The sequence below is a fragment of the Eubalaena glacialis genome, chromosome 11, assembly GCF_028564815.1.
Source record: "Eubalaena glacialis isolate mEubGla1 chromosome 11, mEubGla1.1.hap2.+ XY, whole genome shotgun sequence".
Classification (NCBI taxonomy): Eukaryota; Metazoa; Chordata; class Mammalia; order Artiodactyla; family Balaenidae; genus Eubalaena; species Eubalaena glacialis.
This window is the reverse complement of record NC_083726.1, coordinates 104,218,510-104,244,608: the sequence shown is the minus strand read 5'-3', so window position 1 is coordinate 104,244,608 and position 26,099 is coordinate 104,218,510. Positions and strand designations below refer to the sequence as shown.

Below are 26,099 nucleotides of genomic sequence, written 5' to 3'. Positions count from 1 at the left end.
GCAGCTTGAAGCAGTGCTAGTTATGAAAATGAAAAGGGAAAAAACTGGGTACAAGGGACCGAAAAAATAAAATCAATGTTGGTTATAAGCTAGAGAATGGACTCATAAAAAAAAATCTATGGCTTTGAATCTGGATGACCAAGAAGATAGTATACCCTTCGTAAACAGTACAAGAGGAGTAAGTGGTTTGAGACATCAGAAAGCAGTAATACTTGATTTCAGAATGTATGGAGGCGAGGTATATCCACATACATCCATCTAGAAAACAAGTCTACAGGTCATATGCTTATGATATAGACACAGCTAGAGAAAGATTCGGAAGTCATGTGAAATAAAAGGAATATTTATTTACTATTCCCTTATATATTTCAATCTATACCATTTTGTTCCATAATTATAATTTTATACATTTTGAGGTCATTTTAAATAGCTGAACCACAGTATACTTAAAAACTGCTTGTAGGTGACCCGAATGTACTGTTTGGTGTTTTGTGATAAGAAATTAAAATCCACTGACATTTTTAATTATTTTAATGAGAAAAGTCAATCCTTTTATTTAACAAAATAATGATGTTCTATATTTACAATTAAATAAATTCAAATATGGGAAGAATGGTGCTATGACTTTCTTTAACAGACATTACTTTTATAATGACTAATGAAAACTATAGACAGATAGTCACTACTGAATCTCAGAGTCTCTGTAATTTAGGTAAAGTGTCCTAGAGTCTTTCTTTACTGTAGCCAACTTGGGACCAAATGGACTCTTCCCCAGGCTCATCTTAATCTCTGCCTACATCACTGGCGCTATCTCAAAACCAGAAAAGGGACCTTGGTCCCTGGTCAATGGAGTCTTATTGAACAGCTCAGAAGGGCAGAAACTCTGCCTAGCACTGGCATTCTGAATGGTCTTTAGAAGGTTAAGAAAATCCAACTTACCTCCTGGTCCTTTCTTTTTACCTTTCTTAGCTTTCTTCCTTTTAGAAAGCTCAGAAAATGCTTCAGCTGCTTTTTGGAGTTTTGTGATAAAAAATTCAATGTCATCCAAAATGTGGTTTAAGATTTGCTGGAATTAGAAATTACAGAATAAAATATAAACAAAAGAAAACTATTTTTGCCTTAGCTGTACACTGTGAAGGAAAATCAGAAAGTTAAAAAAAAAAGAAAGAAAGAAAAGAAAAAGGAACACCTCCCACATGCAAATTTCAAGTTTATCACTAATTCTAAGAAAAAGTTTTGAACTAAATATACCTGTGGCTAAAGTCTAACATTTACATTTTTCTTTAGCTAAATTTTGTTCTATTTTCAATACCATAAAGAAAGCATTCACAATATCTATTCAGATTATTACTTATTTTCAGTTACTCTGATTTTTTCATTGTGCTCACCCACATAAAGTTAGGGGAAAAATTTCCAAGAAACAGTTTGTTAGAACAGCACTGAGCATTTCTGTTTTTCTAATAAATTTTCCAGTAAAGCACTGACAATGTTATTTCATGGAATTAAAGGGCTATAGAGTGTTATGATAACCTAATAAACACATAGATAATCTGCAATAATAGGCATTAATAAGCATTTCTTCTGGGTAAAACAGAATTAATGATGCACTATGCTTTCAGAGATCATGAGATCAACTTTGATTATACTATATGGTATATTATATTATACATATTATATTATACATACTATAGTCTTACTTGACTTTCTCTTTTATGTGTGAAACTTGACATTCTTTTAACTAAAGAGTAAAAACTGAGATTAAATAAGCTTTTAAGTATTAAATAAAGTTTTAAGTATTAACAAGTAATACTGTGATGTAAAAATTAAATTCCAAACTTCAAATTCCTCTAAATATTTGTTTCCAAATAAGCTGAGAACATAAGTAGAGTATAAAAAGTAATTATGCTGATGTCATATTTTATGATAATGTCACAGGACATTGTCATTCTGCAAGGAAATTACTATGGAGAAATAAAAATAAATATAGCTTTATCCTTTATAAAGCATTAAAATGTACTTATCTACCCTTAAGAAATGCCACATAACTTTTATCTTTCAGGCATTATAAAATATTTTAGAATAAATGCCAGGAAGACAAATTTAGAAGATATTTCAATCATGGGTTACAAACTATGAGAAAAGAAAAACCCCTCAAATCTTGATAATTCAGCTTAAATTCCTTTGCAAACCAGTTGATATTCTAGTTCTATCACAGCCTTAGTCTACTAATTAAATATTGGCATAAAGGCAAAAATAGTTTAAAAAAATAATTCAAAGGGCATAACGACCACTGGAAAGAGAAAATATAGTTTCCACAAAACACCTTTATTTAAATCAACTTAATTTTCCCTGTTAACAATTTTTCCTCTTAAAAAAAAAAGCCAGTGATATAAAGATGACTATTTCACTTACCACATCTCTGTCAATGCGAGCTGCCATCATCTCAGGTGTTTCTTCCTGCTGATGATAATGCCTTTGTTTCTCAACTAAAGAAAAGAGAATCATATATCTTTCAACCTGTTGCTTAAGTGATACCAATATAGATAATCAAACATGCAAATTGGCTAGAAAAGAGCATCATTTGCAAAAGGAAACACCTCCACTGGGTACAAAAATCAAAGCTGTGCTCATCATCTCTGACGTGCATCCTTGCTACCACACTTGGCAGAGCTGCAGTACTGGCTTTCCATTTGTATGGGATTGATTTACACTGTAATTTCCCCTCTATTCTCTCTCTTTCCGAAGTCAGCTGCCAGTGGAACCAACCCTAACTTAGTACCCTTTAATTCCTACACAAGAAAAAAAATATAAACCCACACTAAGCACCTACTGCTTAAAAGGGGCCGACTAAGTTCTAAGTTCTAAAGCTCCTAATTTTCATACCATCCAACATCATGACAATAGTAAAGCTTTGGGGGTTCTGATAGTAAAGTGTTTCTAAAATTGTAGTCTAATTAAGCTTAAAACCCACAATGTTGGGCTCATTATTATTTTAAGCCATAAGCTTTATAAGTAGAAATACCTACAAGAATTTTCAAATTAAAGAACCAAAGTCTTGAGGTGTTACGTTAGCTCAGTTGGCTAGACCATGATGTTAATCATGATCATTATCATGAACTCCGTCCTGGTACAGGTCAGTTAACACTTCCACTAAACACAGATACTCATTCAAAGATTTCTCAGTAGATGAAATGAAAGAAAAATGGATGGATGAAACAGAAAAACTGTATCATCACTAATGGAAATACAACTCATGATGGATCATCATGACTCATGATGTTCAATACAGAGAACTGCAAAAAATATTGAAAACTGCTATGCCTCCTCTATGCCTAACTTTACGCTTAAATGGAATACTCGCCAAGAAAAGGGAAGAAATCACTCAGTCTTATGAAACTTAATCAGTGAAATTTCAACATATGAAATCTTGCCACTTAGCTAGCTGTTTTACACTTGGTTAGCTGCTGTCTTGGCTATAGTGCACTCCAGAGAGCAGTGAGTTGAAGCTGAACTACAGCTATTAGGAACTCCAATAGGCCCCAAAATATCATTCGGAGGGCACAGTGAGAGAGATGCAGTATTTCTCGAATTTTTCATAATCTGCGGCGCTACTCGCATCCCACTGCCACTATTCTACAGAGGTCTATTCTGGAGTCAGGGGTAGAGCTACATTAAGGATCCAAAGAAGGAGTTGTCCAGCCCGAGTCAGCTGGAGCCTTCAGAGGGGCCAGAGAGATACTCCTCTTGGAGGGCTTTCCAACTACACGCTGACCTGGAGCCTGACAGAACCTCATGTGGTAAGTGGTGTGTTCTGTTTGACCTAGTAGTAAACCAGAAGTGCTGAAAACCTCGTCTAACTGTAATTTAAATAGATGAGACTGCACAGAGCATTTCAGACAAAATCTAATGAGGGCTCAGAAACTCCTGGGAATAAATTTTTGTTGTTGTAAATTATATTAGGTTTTACAGATGTTTTTACAGGTTTATTCAGAATGTCTGAAAACTTAAGATGTCTTGTCCTTCCTCAACTTCAAGAAAAACCATTTTGACTTCTCTCAAAATAAAACCTACATCCCCTCTACAAAATAGTAACAATAGCAAAAATACTGTAAGTACACAAGAAGTAGAAAACACTATAAACTCCCGTTTAGTTTTTAAACATAAAATTGTAAATACAAAGTGGATTGATAGGGCTTCCCTGGTGGCGCAGTGGTTAAGAATCTGCCTGCCAATGCAGGGGACACGGGTTCGAGCCCTGGTCTGGGAAGATCTCACATGCCGCGGAGCGACTAAGCCCGTGAGCCACAACTACTGAGCCTGCGTGTCTGGAGCCTGTGCTCCGCTACGTGAGAGGCCCCCGCTCGCGCAACTGGAGAAAGCCCTCGCACAGAAACGAAGACCCAACACAGCCAAAAATAAATATAAATTAAAAAAATAAATAAATTAAAAAAACCAAAGTGGATTGATAGAAATGTATACAATTCCTAAAGACAGAAACTGCTATAAAATTACAGTAAATAATAATTCTGTTACTTTATTTTTGAAAAGCGGATGCTTCAAAGATTTCTTTCTTTCATCTGTTCGGTAGCTGGGTTTATATGTAAAGTGAAAATAACTTTAAGAACATGGGAATCTAAATAAAATGGAAAGCAGTTGATAAAATAAAATGAACTCAATTTGGCAAAAATGAATGTCTACTATACTGTTCCAGGTACTATTATAGACATTATTTGCTTTCAGACTCACAGCAACAGGAATTATTATCCCCATTCTGCAAGTAAGGCATAACTTCACAAGGTCGCACAGGTAGATCCCTGTCTTGCTCCAGAGCCCAAATTTTGGCTCACCGGACTCAAAGTACAGTCCAGTATCACTCATTTTGGTAATCAAGTTCTGTAGGTTAACTACACTGTTAGATTCTCATGAATAATGCTTCATTAGATAAACGATAAGTGATTTAAGAAGTCACATTGAACTAGGAGGCAAAAGAATGAGGCTATGGTCTCCATCAAATTCAGACTCACTGGATCACAATTTATTTACCCTTAAAATGAAGAGATTGGACCAAACATATTTTAAGGCAATTTTCCAGTTACAAAAATTTCAGACTTAGTAAAACATTCTGTCATATAAAAGGTTACACTATGTTCTTTGCCATGATTATTTGTTTTTAAAGGAGAATGTCATGGTAAAATGATGGTACAGACATAGGGCCCACTGGGCAAGTTTACCCGATGGTGAATGCATTTTAGCCCTTTTCCGTCGCCCTACCCCTGTCCTGACATCCTGTCCTTGTAACCACAAACAGTTTGTCCAAAAAAGGACAGTGGTAAGATAATAATAATGCAAAGAACTTGAAGTATTATCTTAAAAAAATATTGATCGTCTCCTGTTTGGTATACATAATATTACCATTCTTTTAATTGTTAGTTGAGTCAAACTTCCTCTCTTTGACTGCTTTAGAAAGAAAAGAGTCTACTCCTAACACCATATTTATTAAAAGACTGGTCTGAACTCTCAGAGACAATAATCTTACAGTGCCCAAGGCTTAACTTTCCTTTACGAAAGATTTATTTTTACAAAACTAACCTCAAGTTTCAGCTCAGAAACCAGCATCAGATTTTGAAAGCGAGAACTAGGTCACAACTCAAAGTAAACGATAAATAAGTACCAATCCCTGGGAATACTCACAGTCCCCTTGGTCAGCTGCCAGTGCGGACCAGGCTGCCACCCGACTTCTAACATCCACCTGGGTCACAGTTCCAGGAGGCACAGGGGCGGGAGCTCTGGGTGGAGGCGGTATACCAGGGTCTGCTTTGGAAATCATCCTAAAAACAGATGAGAACAAACTGAATTTCTACCACCTCTGTTTCTACAATACATCACTTCTCTCAATTTTATGGTATTAGTTCTTCAACCTCAAGAAGAACTATGTCAAGGGGTAGAAAGACAAGGATTTCCTAACCATGCCATGTTATGTATATTTATAAATGTATATGAAATATAAAAATATAGAACATTTCAATTCAGCTGAAAACCAGGTTTAACATTTTTTCTGGGTCTCCTGTGATTTGCAAAGGCTGTTAACCAACTAGAGACCTAACATCTATTTATAGTCCCTTTGGCTACCTTCCCTTAAAATGCCACACATTGGTTCATAAGTCTCTGTGACAACACAAGTAGGAGGACCCGTATCAGAGAAAGAGCAGAATCATGGAGAGAAAAGGCACACACACATACACCGACAAACTTGGGAGAGCAAATGAGTTGAGATTACAGGTTGTAATCTGCAAAATATAATAATATACCTTCACTGAAAAGATATTTTTTTTAATTTTTAGAGGAAAAAAAAGACTTAAAGACACACCAATTCTAGCCCTTAATTTCTTTTAATGTTTTTACCTCAGGACATCAGGCCGCCTCTTCTGTTTCCCTCCTTTACTGTCGCTGATTGCACTTTCAATATCTTCACTAATTAGGTTTGCCTGCAATGAAAGACAAGTTACCTGGGGGCTTATGGATTTTTTTTTTGTCTTGATATGTAGGTTAAAACAGAAAAAGGGATTATGTTCCCTGTCTGAAACAATAAATGTCTTGATGCAAAGAAGCGTGTTTTTTGTTTTTTTTTTTAAATCTGCTTTCGAAACATAACTTTTCCAGTTTTTTAAGTGAACTTTGTAATGACAGGATTGGAAAATTGAAGGAACTTTTAAAGATTATTTAATCCAGATTCCTTTAGTTTTGTTTTTAAAAAAAAAAAAAAAGCTATGCTTGCATAAAGGCAAAGACAAAAAGGATTTGCATATGCTGAAAGTATAAACACATGCTGCAAATGTAATGGGTTAACACCTCTGCCTGGGAAGAAGTGAAGGAATCAGAAGTACAAGCACGTGAAGCAGCATCCCTCCTCTCCCCCATCCTCCCCATCCACTGGGCCCCCACTAACCGGCGGAAACCATTCAGCTCCAGCAGCGCTACTCCCAGTTTAAGACAAACCCACATTGTCACGGGGTGGACCCCAACACTGGGTTGTAACCTCTGTGATAACCCCTTTATTTTGTCACTGCAGGTTAATAAAAATGAACTTTCTCCAAATGGTTTGACTTTTCCGATCCTTTTCCAACAATAACCCTTGAACATTTAATTTGGTTTTCTTGGGAACCAATAAGAGATTAGCAGCTAAGAAATTTATTTTGTTTGGTTCTGAAGTTTATTTAGCCCGTGATTATTACTGTATATTAGGTTCTTGCTGCGATGTATTTATCTTCTATGTTGTGCCTGCTTGTTCTCCGTAATTACGTATGTTTTTCTCAAATACATATATGCATACATACATACATATATAATACTCTTTTACCATAAGCGCAGGTAATCATAAAATTTTAGAACTGAAAGGACACTTAAAGATCATATAATCTGTTCTTCTTGTTTTATAATTAATAAAACTGAGGAATACTTATATGATGACTTGGCCTAGGTCACACGCCTATTAAATGAGAGCGTTAATGCCTCCTAGTCCAGCTTCACTTCCTTCAGAACGTTCTAGTTTCAGGAAGACATTACAAATGTCATTTCAAAGGCTTTCTATTATGTGGGAAAATAAAACTGAAGATGCCTAGGAATGCTGAATTTCCTATGAGCAGGGTGTGGGGTTGGCTATCATATTTCTAAGAAAAAATTTACTACAGAGGTGAGCAGGAGTATTGTGTAAAGTCCCATGATAAAGAAACTTTAAAACACAAAACTGATGTTGCAAGACGGCCCATATAAAAGAAACCACATATTTCATTGCATTTATATTTTTCATGGGGCAAGGAAAAAAAATCTATCTCATATGTGCACCAATGGGTAAATGCATATAGCTGTGTAGGGTCCTTGAGTTTTAATGAGGACAAAACAGCATACAGTAAATCTGTTTTGGACCCATCAATATCATCATGCCCTATCAAATAAAGCAAACCTTTCATCCTCAAAACTGAAATCCAGAAACTTCACTCAGCCCAATAACTCTTAGTTTCCAGGGAGGGATTTTAGAGCACTGAAGCAAACACCAGATTTAAAATGTCTTTTAGCATAGATCTCTGTTTTTAAAATGTTTGAATTAAATTTCACTATATTTTCAGAGCAAAATATTCATCTTAATCCTTACTGATTTAATAAATCTAACCTTGCAAAATTCTTAATACACTTTATGACTTTCAAAAGGCACTATATAAAAGTTTGATGAACATTATGTATACAAATTATCTACTGCCACAATTCTTTTCAAGTAAGATTTTTAGAAAGTCATTTATGACATAAACTGAAATAAAAAGAAAATTATAAAATACACAATTCATAGTCAATCTTAATTTACCTATCATATTTTAATGTCAAAGAATTACAGAAGAGATCAAGTGACACTTTATGCTAATCTCCCGGCATTTCTTTATAAGATAAAAACTGCCTGTATATGTTATAATATGCAGTCACAGTGATAAAACACTGCTTTGGCGAAGCACCAATCAACTCAACCAAAAATGATTTCCCTTTTAGAGAAATCAACTCATGAAATAAAGATTCAAGTTTGAAGATAAATTCTAATGTCCAATAAAGCATCACAAATTATAATCATTTGAAAATTACAGTGTACTTTGAAATACAAATCTTGAGCGTATGGCATATTATTACTGGTAACTATGCTCAACTCTTTTCACATTATCACTAGGGGATTACATATCTTGAGCAATTATTCAAGTCACATAATTAAACAGTGAACCTTAAATCGATATCATGGAAAATGTGCAAGTGTTTCATTGCAATAATCCATGCTATGTGATTAGTGCAGAATAAAATAGGATGGCATGATTATTTATTGTCCATGAAGAATGACTTCTGAAGAATCAATCTTTAATTATAAGTCCAAGTCTCTCAGTGAAGAATTTAATGTATTATCCACACCTTTTTTTTAATAAACAGAATGTATCTGATTTCTTTTTTTTAATACTATTCTATCTCCTCTTTATTTACTTAGCCTGGAAACCCTAGGGAAGATACTGAGGTATTTGTTTTCCTTACAAAATCCTAAGAAACTAAAAATCTAGTACCTACTAGCCACGTGATTGAAGTAGATAATCAAAAGCTGCTGGAACATGTGCTTAAAGGGAAAGAAAATTCACCATTCTTTTACCTTAATCTCATCACACTGGAAAAGATGAAGATCAGGCTTGTTCTGAGTTGACTCTTTGCACACAAGGGCAAGAATTGAATCATAGTTACACAAGTGCATCACAGCTTGGCAGTGCTGGATTGTGTTCAAAGGAAAATTCTCCAGTTCATTCTACAAAGTAAAAATATAACTTGCCTTATTTTTCATTAGCTATATAAAATCTATCCCACGAAGAGCTCTAGGCATCGTACCAATAATTTTTAAAGTATCCAAATCACATTGACAATGGATGCTAGTAAACACGGTAAATTTGGAGGATGAGTAGGTACAAGTAGGCAGCAAAGATACAAGCCTGGCGGATGGGAGAAAGAGCAACAAAAATGGAAATATTTAACAAAGGAATGTAGTTGTGTTCTTAATAAACAGAAGAAATACTGAAATTAGCATTACTGATTTCCTAAGATTATGGGGTAGAGATGATGCCTTTAAGAGCAGAATAGGTAAACTGAGGCCTCTTTCCAAAATTATTCACCATATTACCTGGTATTCTTTTCCCTGCGGCTATGTACTTTTGGGTTTTTTTTGTTTGTTTGTTTGTTTTACTTGAACACTGTACAGTCATACTCTTAGTTTCTACCTTCAGTGATCACAAATGTTAGGCTGAGAATAACACATCATTTGCACACTTTTTATTTCAGTGAATCTCTCAGATGAAAAAATTCACTATGTAAGTTTTTCCAGCCAAAAATGTCAAACAGCATGGTCAGAAGAATCTTACTAAAAAATACATTCTTCAAAATGATTAAGATATTTGGTCTTGTGAAAGTGAATATTATTTAATGAGATATATTTAAGGTGCTTATCCTAACACTAATGGCCTTACACAAATAGCGAGTGGTGTCATGATGGAATTGATGGGAGAAATTGTGGGGGTTTTTTAAGTAAACAAAATACAATATCCCTGATAACTAGAACATAAAAAATAACAATAACTTTTATTACAGACAGCACATAGACATCACACCATAAATTTATTCTAAGTCCTGACTCCTTGGGACCCAGAAAAGGTGAAACAAAAAATGCAGGTTCCATTAAATTAGAATGAAATTTCTGAGCCATACTAGAGAGATAATAACTTTTCTTTCTTTGCAAAAGTAAATTAAATAATACCCCTCCTCTACAATTACTTGAAACTATGAAGAGTAGAGAAGCTCTCAGTTGCTATTCTCTCACAGAATTCAATGAATGAATGAAAGAAAGGGCCAATTTTACCCTGACTCCTATCAGACAACAAAGAGTTGTTGTCTTTATCTTAGCAACTCAAACGCCCATTAGATGATGGAGCTCAGAAAAGGCCTTTTTTAAGAGCTCCAGCATCTTACCTGAGCAGCTGTGTAAAAGAAAGGTGCCCAGTGTTGGCCTGGTGGAAGTTAATGTACATACACACAAACCTTTTTATCCCAATTCACTCACTGCGGTTCAAACCATATCACTGGGATATGGTTTGGCCTAGCATGTAATTAATATGTGTCATAAAGAATACTGCCCTACAGGGGCCTTATTTTATTTTATTTATATTATTTTTTTATTTTTTTGGTATCAGCGCAATTGTTTCTTTTTTTTTAATTTATTTATTTTAATTTATTTATTTTTGGCTGCATTGGGTCCTCACTGCTGCGCACGGGCTTTCTCTAGTTGCGGTGAGCGGGGGCTACTCTTCGTTGCGGTGTGCGGGTTTCTCATTGCGGTGGCCTCTATTGTTGCGGAGCACGGGCTCTAGACGCACGGGCTTCAGTAGTTGTGGCATGCGGGCCCTAGAGCGCAGGCTCAGTAGTTGTGGCGCACGGGGCTTAGTTGCACTGCAGCCTGCGGGATCTTCCCGGGCCAGGGATCGAACCCATGTCCCCTGCATTGACAGGTGGATTCTTAACCACTGCGCCACCAGGGAAGTCCCCAGGGGCCTTATTTTAGCACTATGCATTTTTTCCCTCACTTCTTCCATCTCATCATACATGGTTAAAAAAACACTGTATCCCTCTATCTCTAGTTTAAAAACATGATTTCGCATGCATAAAGTACATAAAGTATGACATTTTTTCTTCAAAATAACTGACAAGAATATTTTACGTTGCTAAATTTTTACCCATTTTCAAACAACCTGACCTAATTGTAAACATAAATATTTGTGGACTTTCTTGAAAATAAAATAGTATAAATATTTCCAACTTGCCTTTGATTCTAAATCAATCAGGCTCACAGCTCTCTCGTCCACTTGAAGAATCATATCTTGAGTCCATATTTTGCCCTTGGCATCAAGCAATTTCAGCTTCCTTATTCCATCGTCAACAGTTATCATAGCATCTTTCCGATCCAGAACAAAGGTAGTCAAGTGCTTACGATTGGCAAAAAGAAAAAACATAATACACACAGTCTCTTAGTAAACATTTTCCAAAAAAACAGCAAAGTTAAACTAACTGAAGTCAGCTAGTAGAGAGGGGAGAGACAAATACAAAGTACTCTAGAACTTCATGGTTACCTTATTGGGATAATAAGGTCAAACAGGTTTTTGTTGAATAGAAGAAATGATGCCTTGAATCATAAAATATCTAAATCTGTTTAATACTGAGCCTTGTGGAACTACATAAACATGAGAAAAACAAACTCTAAACAGATTAAATAACATTCTCTTTATTTAATCCATTTTATTCCATTTTAGTTATTTAAATGCTGAACAATAGAAGGCAATCTACAAGGCAGCTTGAAAACTACAGAGGTTGATAATTGACAGCAGCAACAGCAATTCTAGTCTGTAACAACTGTCAAACTTTTCTCTCTACTGAAACAAAACTGTTTAAATGTAATTAAGCATGCTTGAGGCGGTAGAAACTTGAAAATAAGAGCAATTGAAAAATTACTCCCTGCTTAAATATTTTCCATTATAATAAGCAAATGTCCACCCAAGTAGATTCCAATTAAGAGCAAATATCTTAAAAGACAGCAATAGAGGAAAAACTAAAAAAAGAAACCATTGCTTAAACAGAACTAGTAATGACTTTAGACAAAACTAAAAGTAAAACTAAACCATCCACTGAAACTGTCAAGGCTTATTTCAAGAAGATTCCATAATACAAAATAGAAGGCTTGGTCCTGTTTTTAACCAAAATAAGGCTGACAATGATAAATGAGTAGTTATCATTTTAATTTATTCTCTATGAAAACAGATTAATAAGATACTTTTATATTTAAAATCTGCTTTATAAAAATCTGAAAGAAAAAAGGTCAACACAATTTACAACATCATAGAAATGAAATAAAACATAACTCTGATTTTACTACCAATTTTTACGTCCCTCAAGCTTCATTCTAAAGTTAGCAAACATCAAAGCATCTTACTTCAACATGGTATTGGGATATATCTGACACGCTGCTGACACTATCCCGTGCATAATTCTTCCTTTGTTCTGGAAAAGAAGTTTAAAAAGCCATTATTTACCCATGAATACGCTGATGTTCATATATCAGTGTCTCGTGGCCATCTCTAAAACTAGTCTATCTCATATATAAGTACAGTAGTACAGTAGTATAAGTCACCACTGTGTGGTGTATCGGAAAATACTCATCATTCACATTAAATGAAAAAGTCATGAGAAAGCTTACATTATATGCAAGAACAATTTGACCCAACATAAATGTTCAGAATCCCAAAGGTGAACAAGATTATTAATGTTGTAAGAAAAAGTTATTTTGTGTAAAGATTTTATTAATCAGGGACCTCTTCTTTGGCAAAAAGATAAAAACTGGCTTGTAAATTTCATCTTTTAATGCACTGAGAACAAAATGGAACTGCAAATACTGTCACAGATGCTGTATTATATGAGTTAGACTACATTATTAAAATAATGAACACTGCAAGGAACATGTTTCACCACATCCACACCATGGAGAGTGTTAAAGGAGAGTCAATCATACTCACTGCCATTAAACTTTAACAATTTTCACACATCTACAGAACACACAAATGTGATACTCAGAATTGTAGATATAAGCTGTTAGAAAAAATAAGAAAGTTAGGTAGAAAGTTTCTGCACCAACTATTTAAAAAGCAAAAAGCAACCTTTGTTTTTCTTTTGTAAAATGCTGCAAAACCAAAATAAAATATGTGAAGGCAATATTTTGTATTTGCTGCTTTCTAATCAAGCAACTTGATTATTTGTAAATTTGCGGTTGCCCTATTTTTTCTAAAGCAGCATGCTATGGTGAAAAAGAACTCTAAGTGGGAACCAGAAGAGTTCTGATTCTCACTTTGGCTCTGTCATTAAGTAGGAGATTGAATTTGGCAAAACTCTGGATCTCAGCACCCTTATTACAAAATACAAGGGTTAAATAAGATCAAACTTCAAGACTCCTACAGTACTAAAATTCTCTGTCTCTCTGTCTCTATCTCTTTCTCTCTCTCTCACACACACACCTTAGCTTTCCTAATAACCATTTTTTTTTCCAAATATAAACCTGTTTCTTTCAGGTAGTATAGAAACTTTTAGATTTTCCTAAAACAACAGAAGTTGAAAAGTTCTGCTGAACATAAAAGCAGAGCAAGTACAAAAATATAAAGCACATATACAGACTAAGAATGTTAACACATAGAATTTTTTTAAACTTTGATAAAAGTAATGACTTTTCATTTACATTTATCTTAATGCTCACATGAAAATATAAATATGCCTTATATTATATCACTATGATATTATTCCAATATATTCTATTTTTGCTTTTGCAGCATTAAAGTTACTTAATAAAAACAGACACACTACAAAATTCAGTATCTGCTACCTTTCTTTTTCTGTTTGGATGATGATCTGAAGAAGTATGATCCATCTGGTCCTACCAAAACAATGTGACCAAAAAGAAACATCTGGTTTCACCTAAAATTTTCTATTCTGTTATGACAAAACATAAACCTTAATTTACATATTTTAAAAAGTGAACAACCATAATTTTTCTGATTATTAGCCGAGGATTAATCAATGTGAGATATTAACAAATGGATAATTTTTCTTGGGAAAACCATTATAACTTTTAAAATACAATGTATAACTCAGGGACATATCTGAGAAAAGCACTTTTAGAAATAATCAATATTTCAGAACCCCTGATTCATCGTATTCTAACACAATTCTCCATGGCCAACTCAGAACATGAGGGTAGCTCTGTTTCCTCTGGTCTGATCTAAGGACACTAAAAGAAATGGCAGTGGTTGCCATGGTCTCCAATTTTGATATGGCAACCCCAGGATGTTCAAATGCTTTTCTGAGTCTTTCAGATAAGTGACTGGCAAACACAGTTGAAGGTCAAAAGTATTATGTTTTGTAATTAAATATTCTCATTATGAAATAGCAAGACTTTGTTCCCCCAAATTTCCTAACACATAGTTTCTCAATCCCACAGAAACGTACTTTACAAAAATAGAAAAACACTATTTGATAGTATTCATAAACAGCATGATGTTAACTGATTACTCTGATTGCCTAAAAAATATGGTACCATTTCTAATTTTCTAAATCAAGGATCCATTTTAGGAATTCCTAAGCTCTTTCTCTCTCATGTTACACAATAAATAAGATGTATGTGTTACAAGAAATTACCTTTTAAAAATCCTAAAAATGTATAAATGCCATAAAATGGATTTATAAATAAACTAGTAGTTTCAGTGATTTAAGTCAATGAATAAATAAAAGTTACTATTAACATTTTAATAGGAAATTTTGAAAGAAGGCTCCTAAAAGGCAATTATAGTACATTTATTTTTTATGAAAATCATATGTATTCTCAAGTACAGCTGTAAATAGGAATTATGCTCCTAAGCCTGAAAAATCTCACCCAAAGCCTTAAAACAGTGTGAAAAGCCTAAATAAAGTCTCCATGATACTCAAGAAAAAGTCTCTCCTGACGTTCACTACTTTCTCTAACAATGGTTCTCAACCTTGGCTGCACATTAGAATGAACTTTAAAAAAAAATACTGCGCTCCCCACGCCCCCCACGCCCCCCACCCCCCCCAGGATTCTAATGTAATTGGCCCAGGATGCAATCTGGGCCCTGGGATTTGGAAAAGCTCTCCAGGCAATTCTAATATGCAGCCAAGGTTGGAAGCTACTGTCCCCAAATCTGTGCAACTGGCAACTCATCTACCACATCTTATCTCCTTAAGTTGAAATTTTTTTCTTTCCAAATTAAGAGCGTAAATCACGGTCAAATAGTCTCTCTCTCTGAATCAATTAGAGCCAGGAACAAATTTTACTTGGGTTATAGTACCACTGATTGTGTTTCACTGTTTTTCCTAATAGCTTTTATCCCATGGACCACAATATACAAACCCAAAAAGATGGAAGAATTCAGTCACCAAAGACGAAAATCCTTTACACATCATTTTAGCATTCTTGAGTTGATATGCTGCTGCGAAAACTCATATTCTACTTCCGGATCAGGAACTTAAACTTAGGTTTCAATGAACTTTGGATGATTATGATATGTCACGGTAGGTTCATCAGTTGTACCAGATGTACCACTCTGGGGGGCTGGTGATAGCGGAGGAGGCTAGGCTGTGTAGGCATATGGGAAATCTCTGTACCTTCTCCTCAGTTTTGCTGTCAACCTAAAACTGATCCCAACAGAGTCTTAATTTTAAAAAATTAGGTTTCATCTAACTCTTCAATGAGTACAATGACAACTATAATAATATGCAGGTCTCAGCATCTAAACTTAATTCTCGTTTGCCTATATTGCTATTTATGCATGAGAGCAAGATTTGAAACAGCTAACATTCAGAAAATTGTTATTTTCTCTTTCTCTGAAAACAAAGTGTTGCTTCAAAAGTAAGGACTTGATTATTAAAAAGAAAAAAATGTAACATAAAAGCAGCTGCCGAGTAGTCCTCTCCCTAAATAAAACAATGGGCTACAGTTCATATTACTTTACACTTATAAAACTTTCAACCACAGTAAAGGAGAATTCCTTTCTCACTCTTTTAGTGTATAATTTCCATAGAAGAGAGGTGACTTAGTGGGAATCAGTAAGAAGCACTGAGTAAAAATTATAAGCTCTCATTATCTAGGTAACTATAATCACAGATTGACAAATCAGATCTGAACAAGATAACTTTTTAAAATCAAGGTCATTTTTACAAAACTACATTATTTAAGAATTAATTGTATTGGCCAGTCCAACAAGTCGTTAAAATAGCTTATCCCCGAGGAGAAAAGAAGCTTTAAAACTTTCAGCTAAGATGGAAAAATTGCCAAACTGTCTTTTTGAGTCACATGCACTGACATACTCTATGAAGCAGAATTTTGACTCTACCATCGCCCAACCTCCTGATAGTATATAATCAAGGGCCTTTTACTTCTTAAGAATTTCAAAAAGTTTTTTCTTAGAATATTTATTTTTTCCAAGTAAATCACACCTTGTAAATGGAGATAAGGATGGAGATAAGAGAAGTGGGTTTTAACCCTTCAGTGCCACCTGAATGTATAAGAGCTGGCCTGAGCTTCAGTTAGGACAAGTAAACAGAGAGCCTAGCTCCAAACCAAGATCAGGAGACAGAGAGAAACAGAAAGAAAAAGAAAGATAAGTACAAAAAGAAAAATACGTGGGGTGGATATCTATTAAGAAAAGTGGTGGGCTTCCCTGGTGGCGCAGTGGTTGAGAATCTGCCTGCCAATGCAGGGGACACGGGTTCGAGCCCTGGTCTGGGAAGATCCCACATGCTGCGGAGCAACTGGGCCCGTGAGCCACAACTACTGAGCCTGCGCGTCTGGAGCCTGTGCTCCGCAACAAGAGAGGCCGCGATAGTGAGAGGCCCGTGCACCGCGATGAAGAGTGGCCCCCGCTTGCCGCAACTAGAGAAAGCCCTCGCACAGAAACGAAGACCCAACACAGCTAAAAATTAATTAATTAATTAATTAATTAAAAAGAAAAAAAAGAAAAGTGGTATATTCAGGAATACTGCTCTGAGAAAGTTGAGTCAAGCACTATGTAAAAATACAGGAAAGTTTACAGTCAAGTCAATTATACAGAATGAACTGTATAGTCTATAGATTACTTATGCTCACTTCTTACCAGTACCTCCCTGAGAAGAACAAAGAAAAGCAGGGAAAAAACATATATTTTCCTACTTGCTAACATCACAAAAACGTTCAAACTTAAGGTAAAATGAAACTACCTTTCACTATCTGGCCTCCCAACAATACTATAAATGTTGGTCATGACAATAAAGTATTACTAAATGATAATTCTGTGAAACTTACATTTTTCTGGAGACAGGATGCCTTTAAACAGCTGATTATTTATGGTAAATGGTCATATTCCAAATCCAGCAATATCTAATTTAAAGGAAAGTTATTTTTCTAGGAAGTTCAGCTGTTCAGCACACAGCAAAGAATCCACACTTAAATAAAATAAGCCCTCTGAGTGGCAGACAGAGATGTCACAATGTCTAATATTAAAATTTGCACATTTTAATGCATAAGGGGGAGGACTCTCAATTCCCCACTCAGAACCTATGTACACTACTCACAAGATTTCCTATTAGTTTCTCAGCCCACACATATCAGAAGCAATGCTAGAGGCAGGCATGTTACCAACAGGGAAAAGTTCATACGGGGTTATTAAAGCTGCCTGGGACCCAGACACATGGAAAAAACAGCCTCAAATACTCCAAAGGGAAAAGATCCTGAACGATTTGGTGTAAAGGTAAGGAATGCAGCCTCAGAGCACATGGCAGTACCCAAACTCGTGTGAATACCACTGACCCTCTAAGTCGTGGACAAGAGATTACAGGAGCCACGCCCCAACAGAAGGGAATTTTTAATACTTTTACAAGCATTTCCCTTAAAAGCAATGTTAAAGTTTAAAGACATTGACAAGCAGGCTAGCCGGAAAAAAATGTATCACATTTTCAATTCCCTGATTAACAGCAGCCAAATGAAATGTTACTGTCATGAGATAAGAAAAGAAAGAAACCTTAGAAGAGAGAAATTAATACGTATTTCCTATTTATGTTGTCAGGGACTTTAGTGATGCAGAGCCTCTGACATGCTGGCTTTGAAATTTCTTGTACAATAATAAAGAAAGGACAGTATAAGGTTATTAAAACTGCAGCACATTTTAACCATTTTCCTTGAATCAATTAACACATATCTAAAAGAAGCTAACTTATTGTCATAATTGTGTAGTTTGCATTTACAGGATTTATAAAAAAAAAATTTCTAGTGATATCTGGAATGTAAGCTTAAAAACATATGATGAAGATTACCCCCTGATCCTGTCAAAGTATCACTGTGATTAGATGTATAACATCATTTGGAGGTAACAGTAAAATATTAAATTTGAGAGCCTTGATGAATCTGAGGGCCCAGGACAAAAAGTGACTCTCCTATGCCCTTCCTCACTGCCATGATAGGCTCATTGCTTCTATTTTTTCATATAAACTTACCACAATATTATTATCGTTTCTATTTTGTAGTTGAGGAAACTGGGACCAATAGGTTAAACCATTTGCTCAAAATGGCAGCCCTTTGGTAGAAAGTGCCATGATTCAGCCACAGATAGTTTGGCCTCCCAAACCCATGCCTCTCTGAGAGTCATCCTGAAGCAATCTGGATGGCACATTATGGTGTCAGACAGAATGAAAAGTGTTCTCATAAAAAATACCAAGCTGCATGAAACTCCTGATACAGTAACTAGCCTGTGGTCAGTGTATAAAAAACAGCGGTCATTACCGTAAAACTCATGTTGGCAGTGCACTAAATGATACCTTCATGTCCCAGAGAAGTCCGTGTACCAGCCATGAAAACAAACGAATTCTTGAAGGATTTATTCAACTGGTTTAATCGTTGTGAAAGGAGAAATCTTCAAGAAAATGCATACATTGTGACACAGTAAATGACATTACAAATCTCTCCTTTACAAACTTTCTAGTTACAAAAAGAAAGTTAAAACTACACAGATTGGGAGGCTAAACACTCCCAATGTTAACTAAATAGAGTTAAAACTTCAAATAGAATTTGTTCACTGCAAAGGTTTGTTCAAAACCTGCACATGTTTCTGCACTGTCATTCATGCATCTGACCATTCATTCCATAGGCATTTACTGGGAGCCCGTCGGAGAGAAGGCATACTGTGTGTGTGTGTTTGTGGACAGAGAGCTGGGAGGGAGAGGTGAGTATTAGCTACAAGGAGGACTGAAACATTACCTGCAACTTCAAGGGACTTAAAACCCTCTGACTTCTCAGCCTAATACACTGCTGAGTATTCTCTCGTCCGTATAAATGTCTCTTGCATTTGCCCCTTTCCATCCCTCTATTTATGTCCTCTGTTTTACCAATATGCTGTTCATTGGCCTCACACTACACAAGATTAACTGTTGTATTTTCTTACCATCAAGATTTTTAAAGTTTTGTGACTTTGACAAATTACCTCACCTTAAAAAGGAGCCTCAGCTTGCTTTATATACGTAAAAGGGGAGAAATAAAAATTTACTGCTTAAAAGCTAAAGATTCAATCATTGGAGCTATGATTTTATGAAATTGCTCCCAACACAAAATAAACATTAACACTTGCAGGTGAGTACTATTTTTTATTCCTTATTCCTTTCTTAGCTTTCTGAAAATAGACTTTTGGATCTATGGTATTTGTGAGATGATTAATACTCTTTCTCCTTAACAAAAATCTTCGGGCTATTATTTAGATATCTGACCTACCTACATTATTTAGGTCTCTGATTCACCTACTTCCATCCATGCTCATCAAATCCATGCTCAACTGCTACCAGAGTGATCCAAGACAGATATGACCTATTATTCCCCCAGTTAAAACACTTCAATGGCCATTCCTTGTAAACAATGTCCAAATGCCTTAGTGTGATTTTTCCCAATGTCGTCCGTGTTTATTTTTCCCATCTTATTTCCCGGTGCACCACCTTGAACCCTCCAGTTAACACTTAACTGTTTGCAACTCATTGATGCATTGTATTCATTCTACAGGTATTTACTGAGCATAAGTTATACATTAGCCACTGTGCTAAGCTTAGGGAATCCTGAAGTAAACAAGGCAAATGTGGCCCACCTTCACAGAGCTTATAGTCTAGTTTAAAAAGGGTTCATACAGCTGTTTACAGCACCCTCCAGCCCCACAAATGCCTGGAGAATTTCAGAGTTTAATCTCTGTATGAAATCCCTCCTGCCTACCTGCTCTGCTCACATAGAAGAGCTGACCCTGCCCACCTCCTCCATCTGCACCTCATACACATTGCCATCCAAGCTTATCCAGCACTTTATTATAACAATACATGCACGAGTCTACCTCACCAAGACAGTGCACAAGCAATGACCATCTCCTATTCATCTTTGAAATGAATCAAAGGACATGGAAACAGAGACTGTGAAGATCATGGCCAAGCACACAGAAACACGTAATAACTTTCTGTCTAGAAATGAAAGACTGAAGGAATTGATTATCTTTGCAAAAACAACAAAAAAGTGTTTCCCTTTTCAGTTTCTTCAAGTCATTCTGTAGAGTGCAAGTCCCTTAAGGTCAAGGACCATATGTTACCGGCCCTGTGCTGGGCACATACTAATCACAAAATAAGTATCTGTTGAATATATTCTCTAGATATACAGTTCATAATGACTAGGCCATGGTAAGAATGTCACAATATCGTACTCAAGAGAACTGAAACCAACGCTAATCAGATTGACAAGGCCACAAGAAAATGTATCTATGTACAGTATAAAATCCATTTTATGAGTGTATAATTCGAGTCCTAAAGTCTAGTCACTGGATATATAGGCAGAGAAAGAATCACAAAACCTTAGAATGAGTCATTCTTTCACAGCCAAGATATTGTAGCTCTAGGTGACGTAAAAAAAGAATTTCAAATTTAGAAAATGCTATTGGTTCCTATAGTAGATAATAACAATAATAGCAAATATATACAGTGTTTTTTGCTTGCCAGGCACTGTTCAAAGCATTTCACATGTACTAACTCATTAAATTCTCCTGTCAACCCTACAAGATATCTCCATTATACACACAAGCAAAATGAGGGACAGACAGGTAAAGTAATTTGCTCAGCTAATAACTGGATTTGCACCCAGGACGTCTGGCTCCAGTGTCTTTGCTCTTAACCACAATACTAGTCTCATTCTTTATGGTTGCATAATAATAAAAGGCCATGCAGACCCTGTGAAAGCAAATGCCTTCTTAAACATACGTGGTATATTTCAGGAGTCCTTAACTTCTTTGTAGTATTGACTTCTATTTTATATTTGAAGTTTAAAAAAAAAAAAACAGTATTTATAAGTGAGACAATAGAGGGAGGACAATGGAAGTTAGAGAAGGATCTGAAAGAAATTATATAAGGGCTGTTGGTCATACTGTAATACTACCTAAACAAACATACCATACATAATTAGATGGGAAAATCCACCTAAGGTACTGGTACCATGCTAAAAGACTCCTTAGAAAGTACTGAATACATTTCGTCTGTAGTTCTAAATTGTATGACAGCCAGCAGAGATTATGGCTTTGGTAGCTTCTGTAAAAATTATTTTTAAAATAACCCTTACCTATCAATTGCTACTTCATTCCCAATAATATAAACAAGGCATGGGTTCAAGCTATGGCTTTGAACAAGTCATTCATAAAAAGTAAGTAGTTAGAACAGAATTATACCCCATTAAATACACAAACATACCATAGAGAGCCTTTGCACTTGTTCTTGAACTGTGTTCTCTGTCCATGGAAAAGGTGGGTGATGATCCGTAGCCACTGTAAAAAAAAAACAAAAAACAGGTCATCGTGCTGAGTTAGAGTCCAAAGTAAGCAATAAAATGTCAAAACTACAAATAACAATTCCAGTGGACCACAATCACCATGTGTTTTTTTTTTGATTTATTTATTTTTTTGGCTGCGTTGGGTCTTCGTTTCCGTGCGAGGGCTTTCTCTAGTTGCGGCGAGCGGGCGGGGGTCACTCTTCATCGCGGTGCGCGGGCCTCTCACTGTCGCGGCCTCTCCCGTTGCGGAGCACAGGCTCCAGACGCGCAGGCTCAGTAGTTGTGGCTCACGGGCCTAGCCGCTCCGTGGCATGTGGGATCTTCCCGGACCGGGGCTCGAACCCGTGTCCCCTGCATTGGCAGGCAGATTCTCAACCACTGCGCCACCAGGGAAGCCCCCTCACCATGTGTTTTTAAAGAACATATAGAGTTTACACAACCGGCTCTGTAAAAAAGAGCCAGATACTGATCCGGTCAAGAAACAGGCTATTGGATCCTGATCCACCGTGGATGGAGGCTGGTACAAATTGCAACCTTCTCTCAAACATCAAGTCAGAACCGCAGCCAAGGAGATTCAACAAGGTTGAAGCTGCCTTAGGAGAATTTAAGTTTGCCATACTAAATTGAGTTGTGAGCAGTGATCCAATCATAAAAAGTTCTCAATCATTTAAACTGTAACGAAATACACTATTTTCACAAATACTTAAAATGCAGTTAATGAAAATAACACGTTATCGTTAAATTTGACCAGCTTTACTGGGTACTTCTAGCTTACTGTTGCTGTTATGTGAAGCAAACATATTATTTGAATTTTTAAAATTTATTCAGTAAACATTTATTAAGCCCTAAAATCTAAAAGAATGAGGGGTAAGGCGGGGTGGGGGGAGGGTATTGTTAATAAAACAAGTAAAAAAAAAGTTAAAAAAAAGATAAATAAATAAATAAATAAATAAAAATAAAACAAGTAAAGTGGTTACAACAGAATGTGACATCTGGGTCAAACTAATAGATATAACATCAAATAAGGACTAAATTTTTATAAGGATGCCCAAGAAGGCTTCACTGGCATTTAAGCAGAATCTAAAAGAATGGAAAGCAGCTCTAGAGGCAGGTGGAGAATTAAGTGAGGAAAAAGCATGTAGATCTGGCTCAAGAACTAGCATGACGCCCGAGGGGAAAAGCATCTAGTGGGATGTGCTTGGAAGAGATGAATGACTCGAGAAGTAGGGAAGGCAAATAGAGGGCTTAAGGATTAAATTTCTATTCTCTAGATGGAGTAAATATCTTTATACACGGAAGTAACATGATCCAAACAACTTTTTAAGAAAGATAATCCAGGAATTAATGGCAAGGTAACCAGATGGAAAGGTGCTGCAAAAATTCAGGTAGGAGATAAAGGCCACAAATAAAGTTAGAAGAGAAAGAATAGTTCGGGATAGAATCAAGAGTTCCTTAATAGAAGAAATTATAATAAATTCATGATTAAATGGATATTTGTTATAAGAAAAAGGAAAAAATTGAGGGTGTGGCGAAACTTTCTGGCTTGAATAAATTGATGGACAAGATGAAGATAGCACTTGACATACTCCCCTGGTGTCTCTTACTGACCAACACCAAGGGGATTTGCAATCATCTTTGTAAAGAGAAAGGTGAAGCAGTGTGAACAACCTGGTTCTGAAAAATGTGAATAACGTGGCTGTGAAAAATAAGGAACTCTATACCATAATGGCCAATAGAAAATAACAACAATATTAACCACAATATATAAGGCAATGGCCACTTAAGTCAGGGCGGTGATTTCAAATTATATCTAAAGCCATAGGGACTTGTCTTTTTTTGTTTTACACAACGGTAAATATCTTGAGAGACTGGACTAGATGACATTTAACTTTCCTCAAATGCAAATATTTTACGAATAACGAAAAAAGAATGCTCCAGAGAAAGTGCAAGCTATGAAGTAGAGTATGTATGCAACTATGGAAAGCAATAATACATAAAATACCAGAACAAAATGTCTTCTATTAGATCACTATCATTGGGGTTGATATTACTTAACCATCTTTCTCTTATGAGACACAGTAAACTTTTAACAATAACATATCTTAGTGTTAGAAAGAAATTATATATTGAGGAATGAACTACATAAAGAAATGAAAGAGATCTTCTCTTTGAAAATACAAAACAATTAAAACCACCAAATCAAATTTAAAAAACCAAGAAATTACATATAAAATTTCCAACTTACTTCATTTGAGATGGATACATTCGAAAACCACTGGGATGATTAGAAATATGACCATTCATTGTGACTTTAATGTTCTGAAAAAAGAAAGGTACATGGATTGAAGGCAGTAAAAAGGTTGAGACATCTCAGTTTTAAAGTTTTTCATTCAACAAAATATGTGTCACTTCCAGGATGACGCTAGAAATATAAAGATCTCCACCCTCAAAGAGCTCAGGCTCCAGAAGTACAGATGGACATATAAACAAAGATCAAATTGGCATTTAACATTAATATACTAAAATTGTAAGCAAATAAAAGTGAGAAAAGAAAAATTTTAAATATAGTTCTGAACCCTCTAACTACATAAACATAATTCTATATTCCACTCAACCTCATCATTGTCAGTTTTATGAAATGTTAACTTTGTTTAATGTTTCATTATGAAAGTAATATAAGCTCATGAAATTAAAAAACTTGAGAAATATGGAAAAGCACAAAATGCAAAAAAGTACAGAGGGGAAAAATATCACCCAGAGCCCTATCATTTAAAGATAACCATTAGAGGTTCCTTAAAGAACTAAAAATAGAACTACCATACGACCCAGCAATCCCACTACTGGGCATATACCCTGAGAAAACCATAATTCAAAAAGAGTCATGTACCACAATGTTCACTGCAGCTCTATTTACAATAGCCAGGACATGGAAGCAACCTAAGTGTCCATCGACAGATGAATGGATAAAGAAGATGTGGCACATATATACAATGGAATATTACTCAGCCATAAAAAGAAACGAAATTGAGTTATTTGTAGTGAGGTGGATGGACCTAGAGTCTGTCATATAGAGTGAAGTCAGAAAGAGAAAAACAAATACCGTATGCTAACACATATATACACAATCTAAAAAAAAAAAAAGGTTCTGAAGAACCTAGGGGCAGGACAGGAATAAAGACGCAGACGTAGAGAATGGACTTGAGGACACGGGAAGGGGGAAGGGGAAGCTGGGACGAAGTGAGAGAGTGGCATGGACATATATACACTACCAAATGTAAAATAGATAGCTAGTGGAAAGCAGTCGCATAGCACAGGGAGATCAGCTCGGTGCTTTGTGACCACCTAGAGGGGTGGGATAGGGAGGGTGGGAGGGAGACACAAGAGGGAGGAGATATGGGGATATATGTAAACGTAGAGCTGATTTACTATGTTATAAAACAGAAACTAACACACCATTGTAAAGCAATTATACTCCAATAAAGATGTTAAAATAAATAAATAAATAAAGATAACCATTTAACAGTCCTGTCAATTTCCTTGTCTTTTTTCCTGTATCCAGTTTTCCTTCCTTCCTTCCTTCCATCCTTCCTTCCTCCCTCCCTCCCTTCCTTCCATTTTCTTATTTCCTTCTTTCAAAGCACATTTGACAACATCCTATATATACACTTGGATACACCTTTTTTTTCAAGACTGTATCCATTTACACAATCCTTTTACTTTTCACAAGAAAACAACTTTTTAAATTAACACCAGATATTTATCTTCAGAAACCATTTTTAATCTGTTTCACAAATTGAACAAATTTCCTTCAAACAAGATAAATGCAAATAAGTAAAACTTCCTTACTGCCAAATCCAATGGCCTTTTTTTTTTCCCTCGTAGACAGTACAGCTACACCTGAATTATTTCTATTCACCCCTGAACATGTGGCCCTTCCTGCTTTCTGTGGCACTAAACTATTTTGGATCTTGTCTTACTTTTCTGACTTTTGTATACTTTACATTACTGTCTTTTCAATAACTGAGAGGTAGGTAGGACATATCCCAGCTTTATTATAAGACAAAGGCAAAGAGTAGAAATATTAACAACTACTGTGTGAGTTATTTGTCAGGTACTATGATGG

At 35.7% G+C, this 26,099-nt stretch overlaps 1 protein-coding gene across 10 annotated transcripts in view; it reads right to left on the bottom strand.

Annotated features, from left to right (window-relative positions):
• EPS8 (EGFR pathway substrate 8, signaling adaptor) overlaps positions 1 to 26,099 on the bottom strand; it is a 197,409-nt gene that overhangs the window by 45,343 nt on the left and 125,967 nt on the right. For all 10 annotated transcript variants that reach the window (XM_061204962.1, XM_061204960.1, XM_061204968.1 and 7 more), the window contains 9 exons: positions 24,222 to 24,295; positions 21,898 to 21,971; positions 12,542 to 12,609; positions 11,379 to 11,540; positions 9,170 to 9,319; positions 6,403 to 6,485; positions 5,692 to 5,828; positions 2,413 to 2,486; positions 940 to 1,066 (listed from right to left, as the gene is read on the bottom strand). In XM_061204962.1, coding sequence (XP_061060945.1) covers positions 940 to 1,066; positions 2,413 to 2,486; positions 5,692 to 5,828; positions 6,403 to 6,485; positions 9,170 to 9,319; positions 11,379 to 11,540; positions 12,542 to 12,609; positions 21,898 to 21,971; positions 24,222 to 24,280 — 934 coding nt within the window. In that variant the 5' untranslated portion in view covers positions 24,281 to 24,295. The remainder of the gene's footprint in view (positions 1 to 939; positions 1,067 to 2,412; positions 2,487 to 5,691; positions 5,829 to 6,402; positions 6,486 to 9,169; positions 9,320 to 11,378; positions 11,541 to 12,541; positions 12,610 to 21,897; positions 21,972 to 24,221; positions 24,296 to 26,099) is intronic.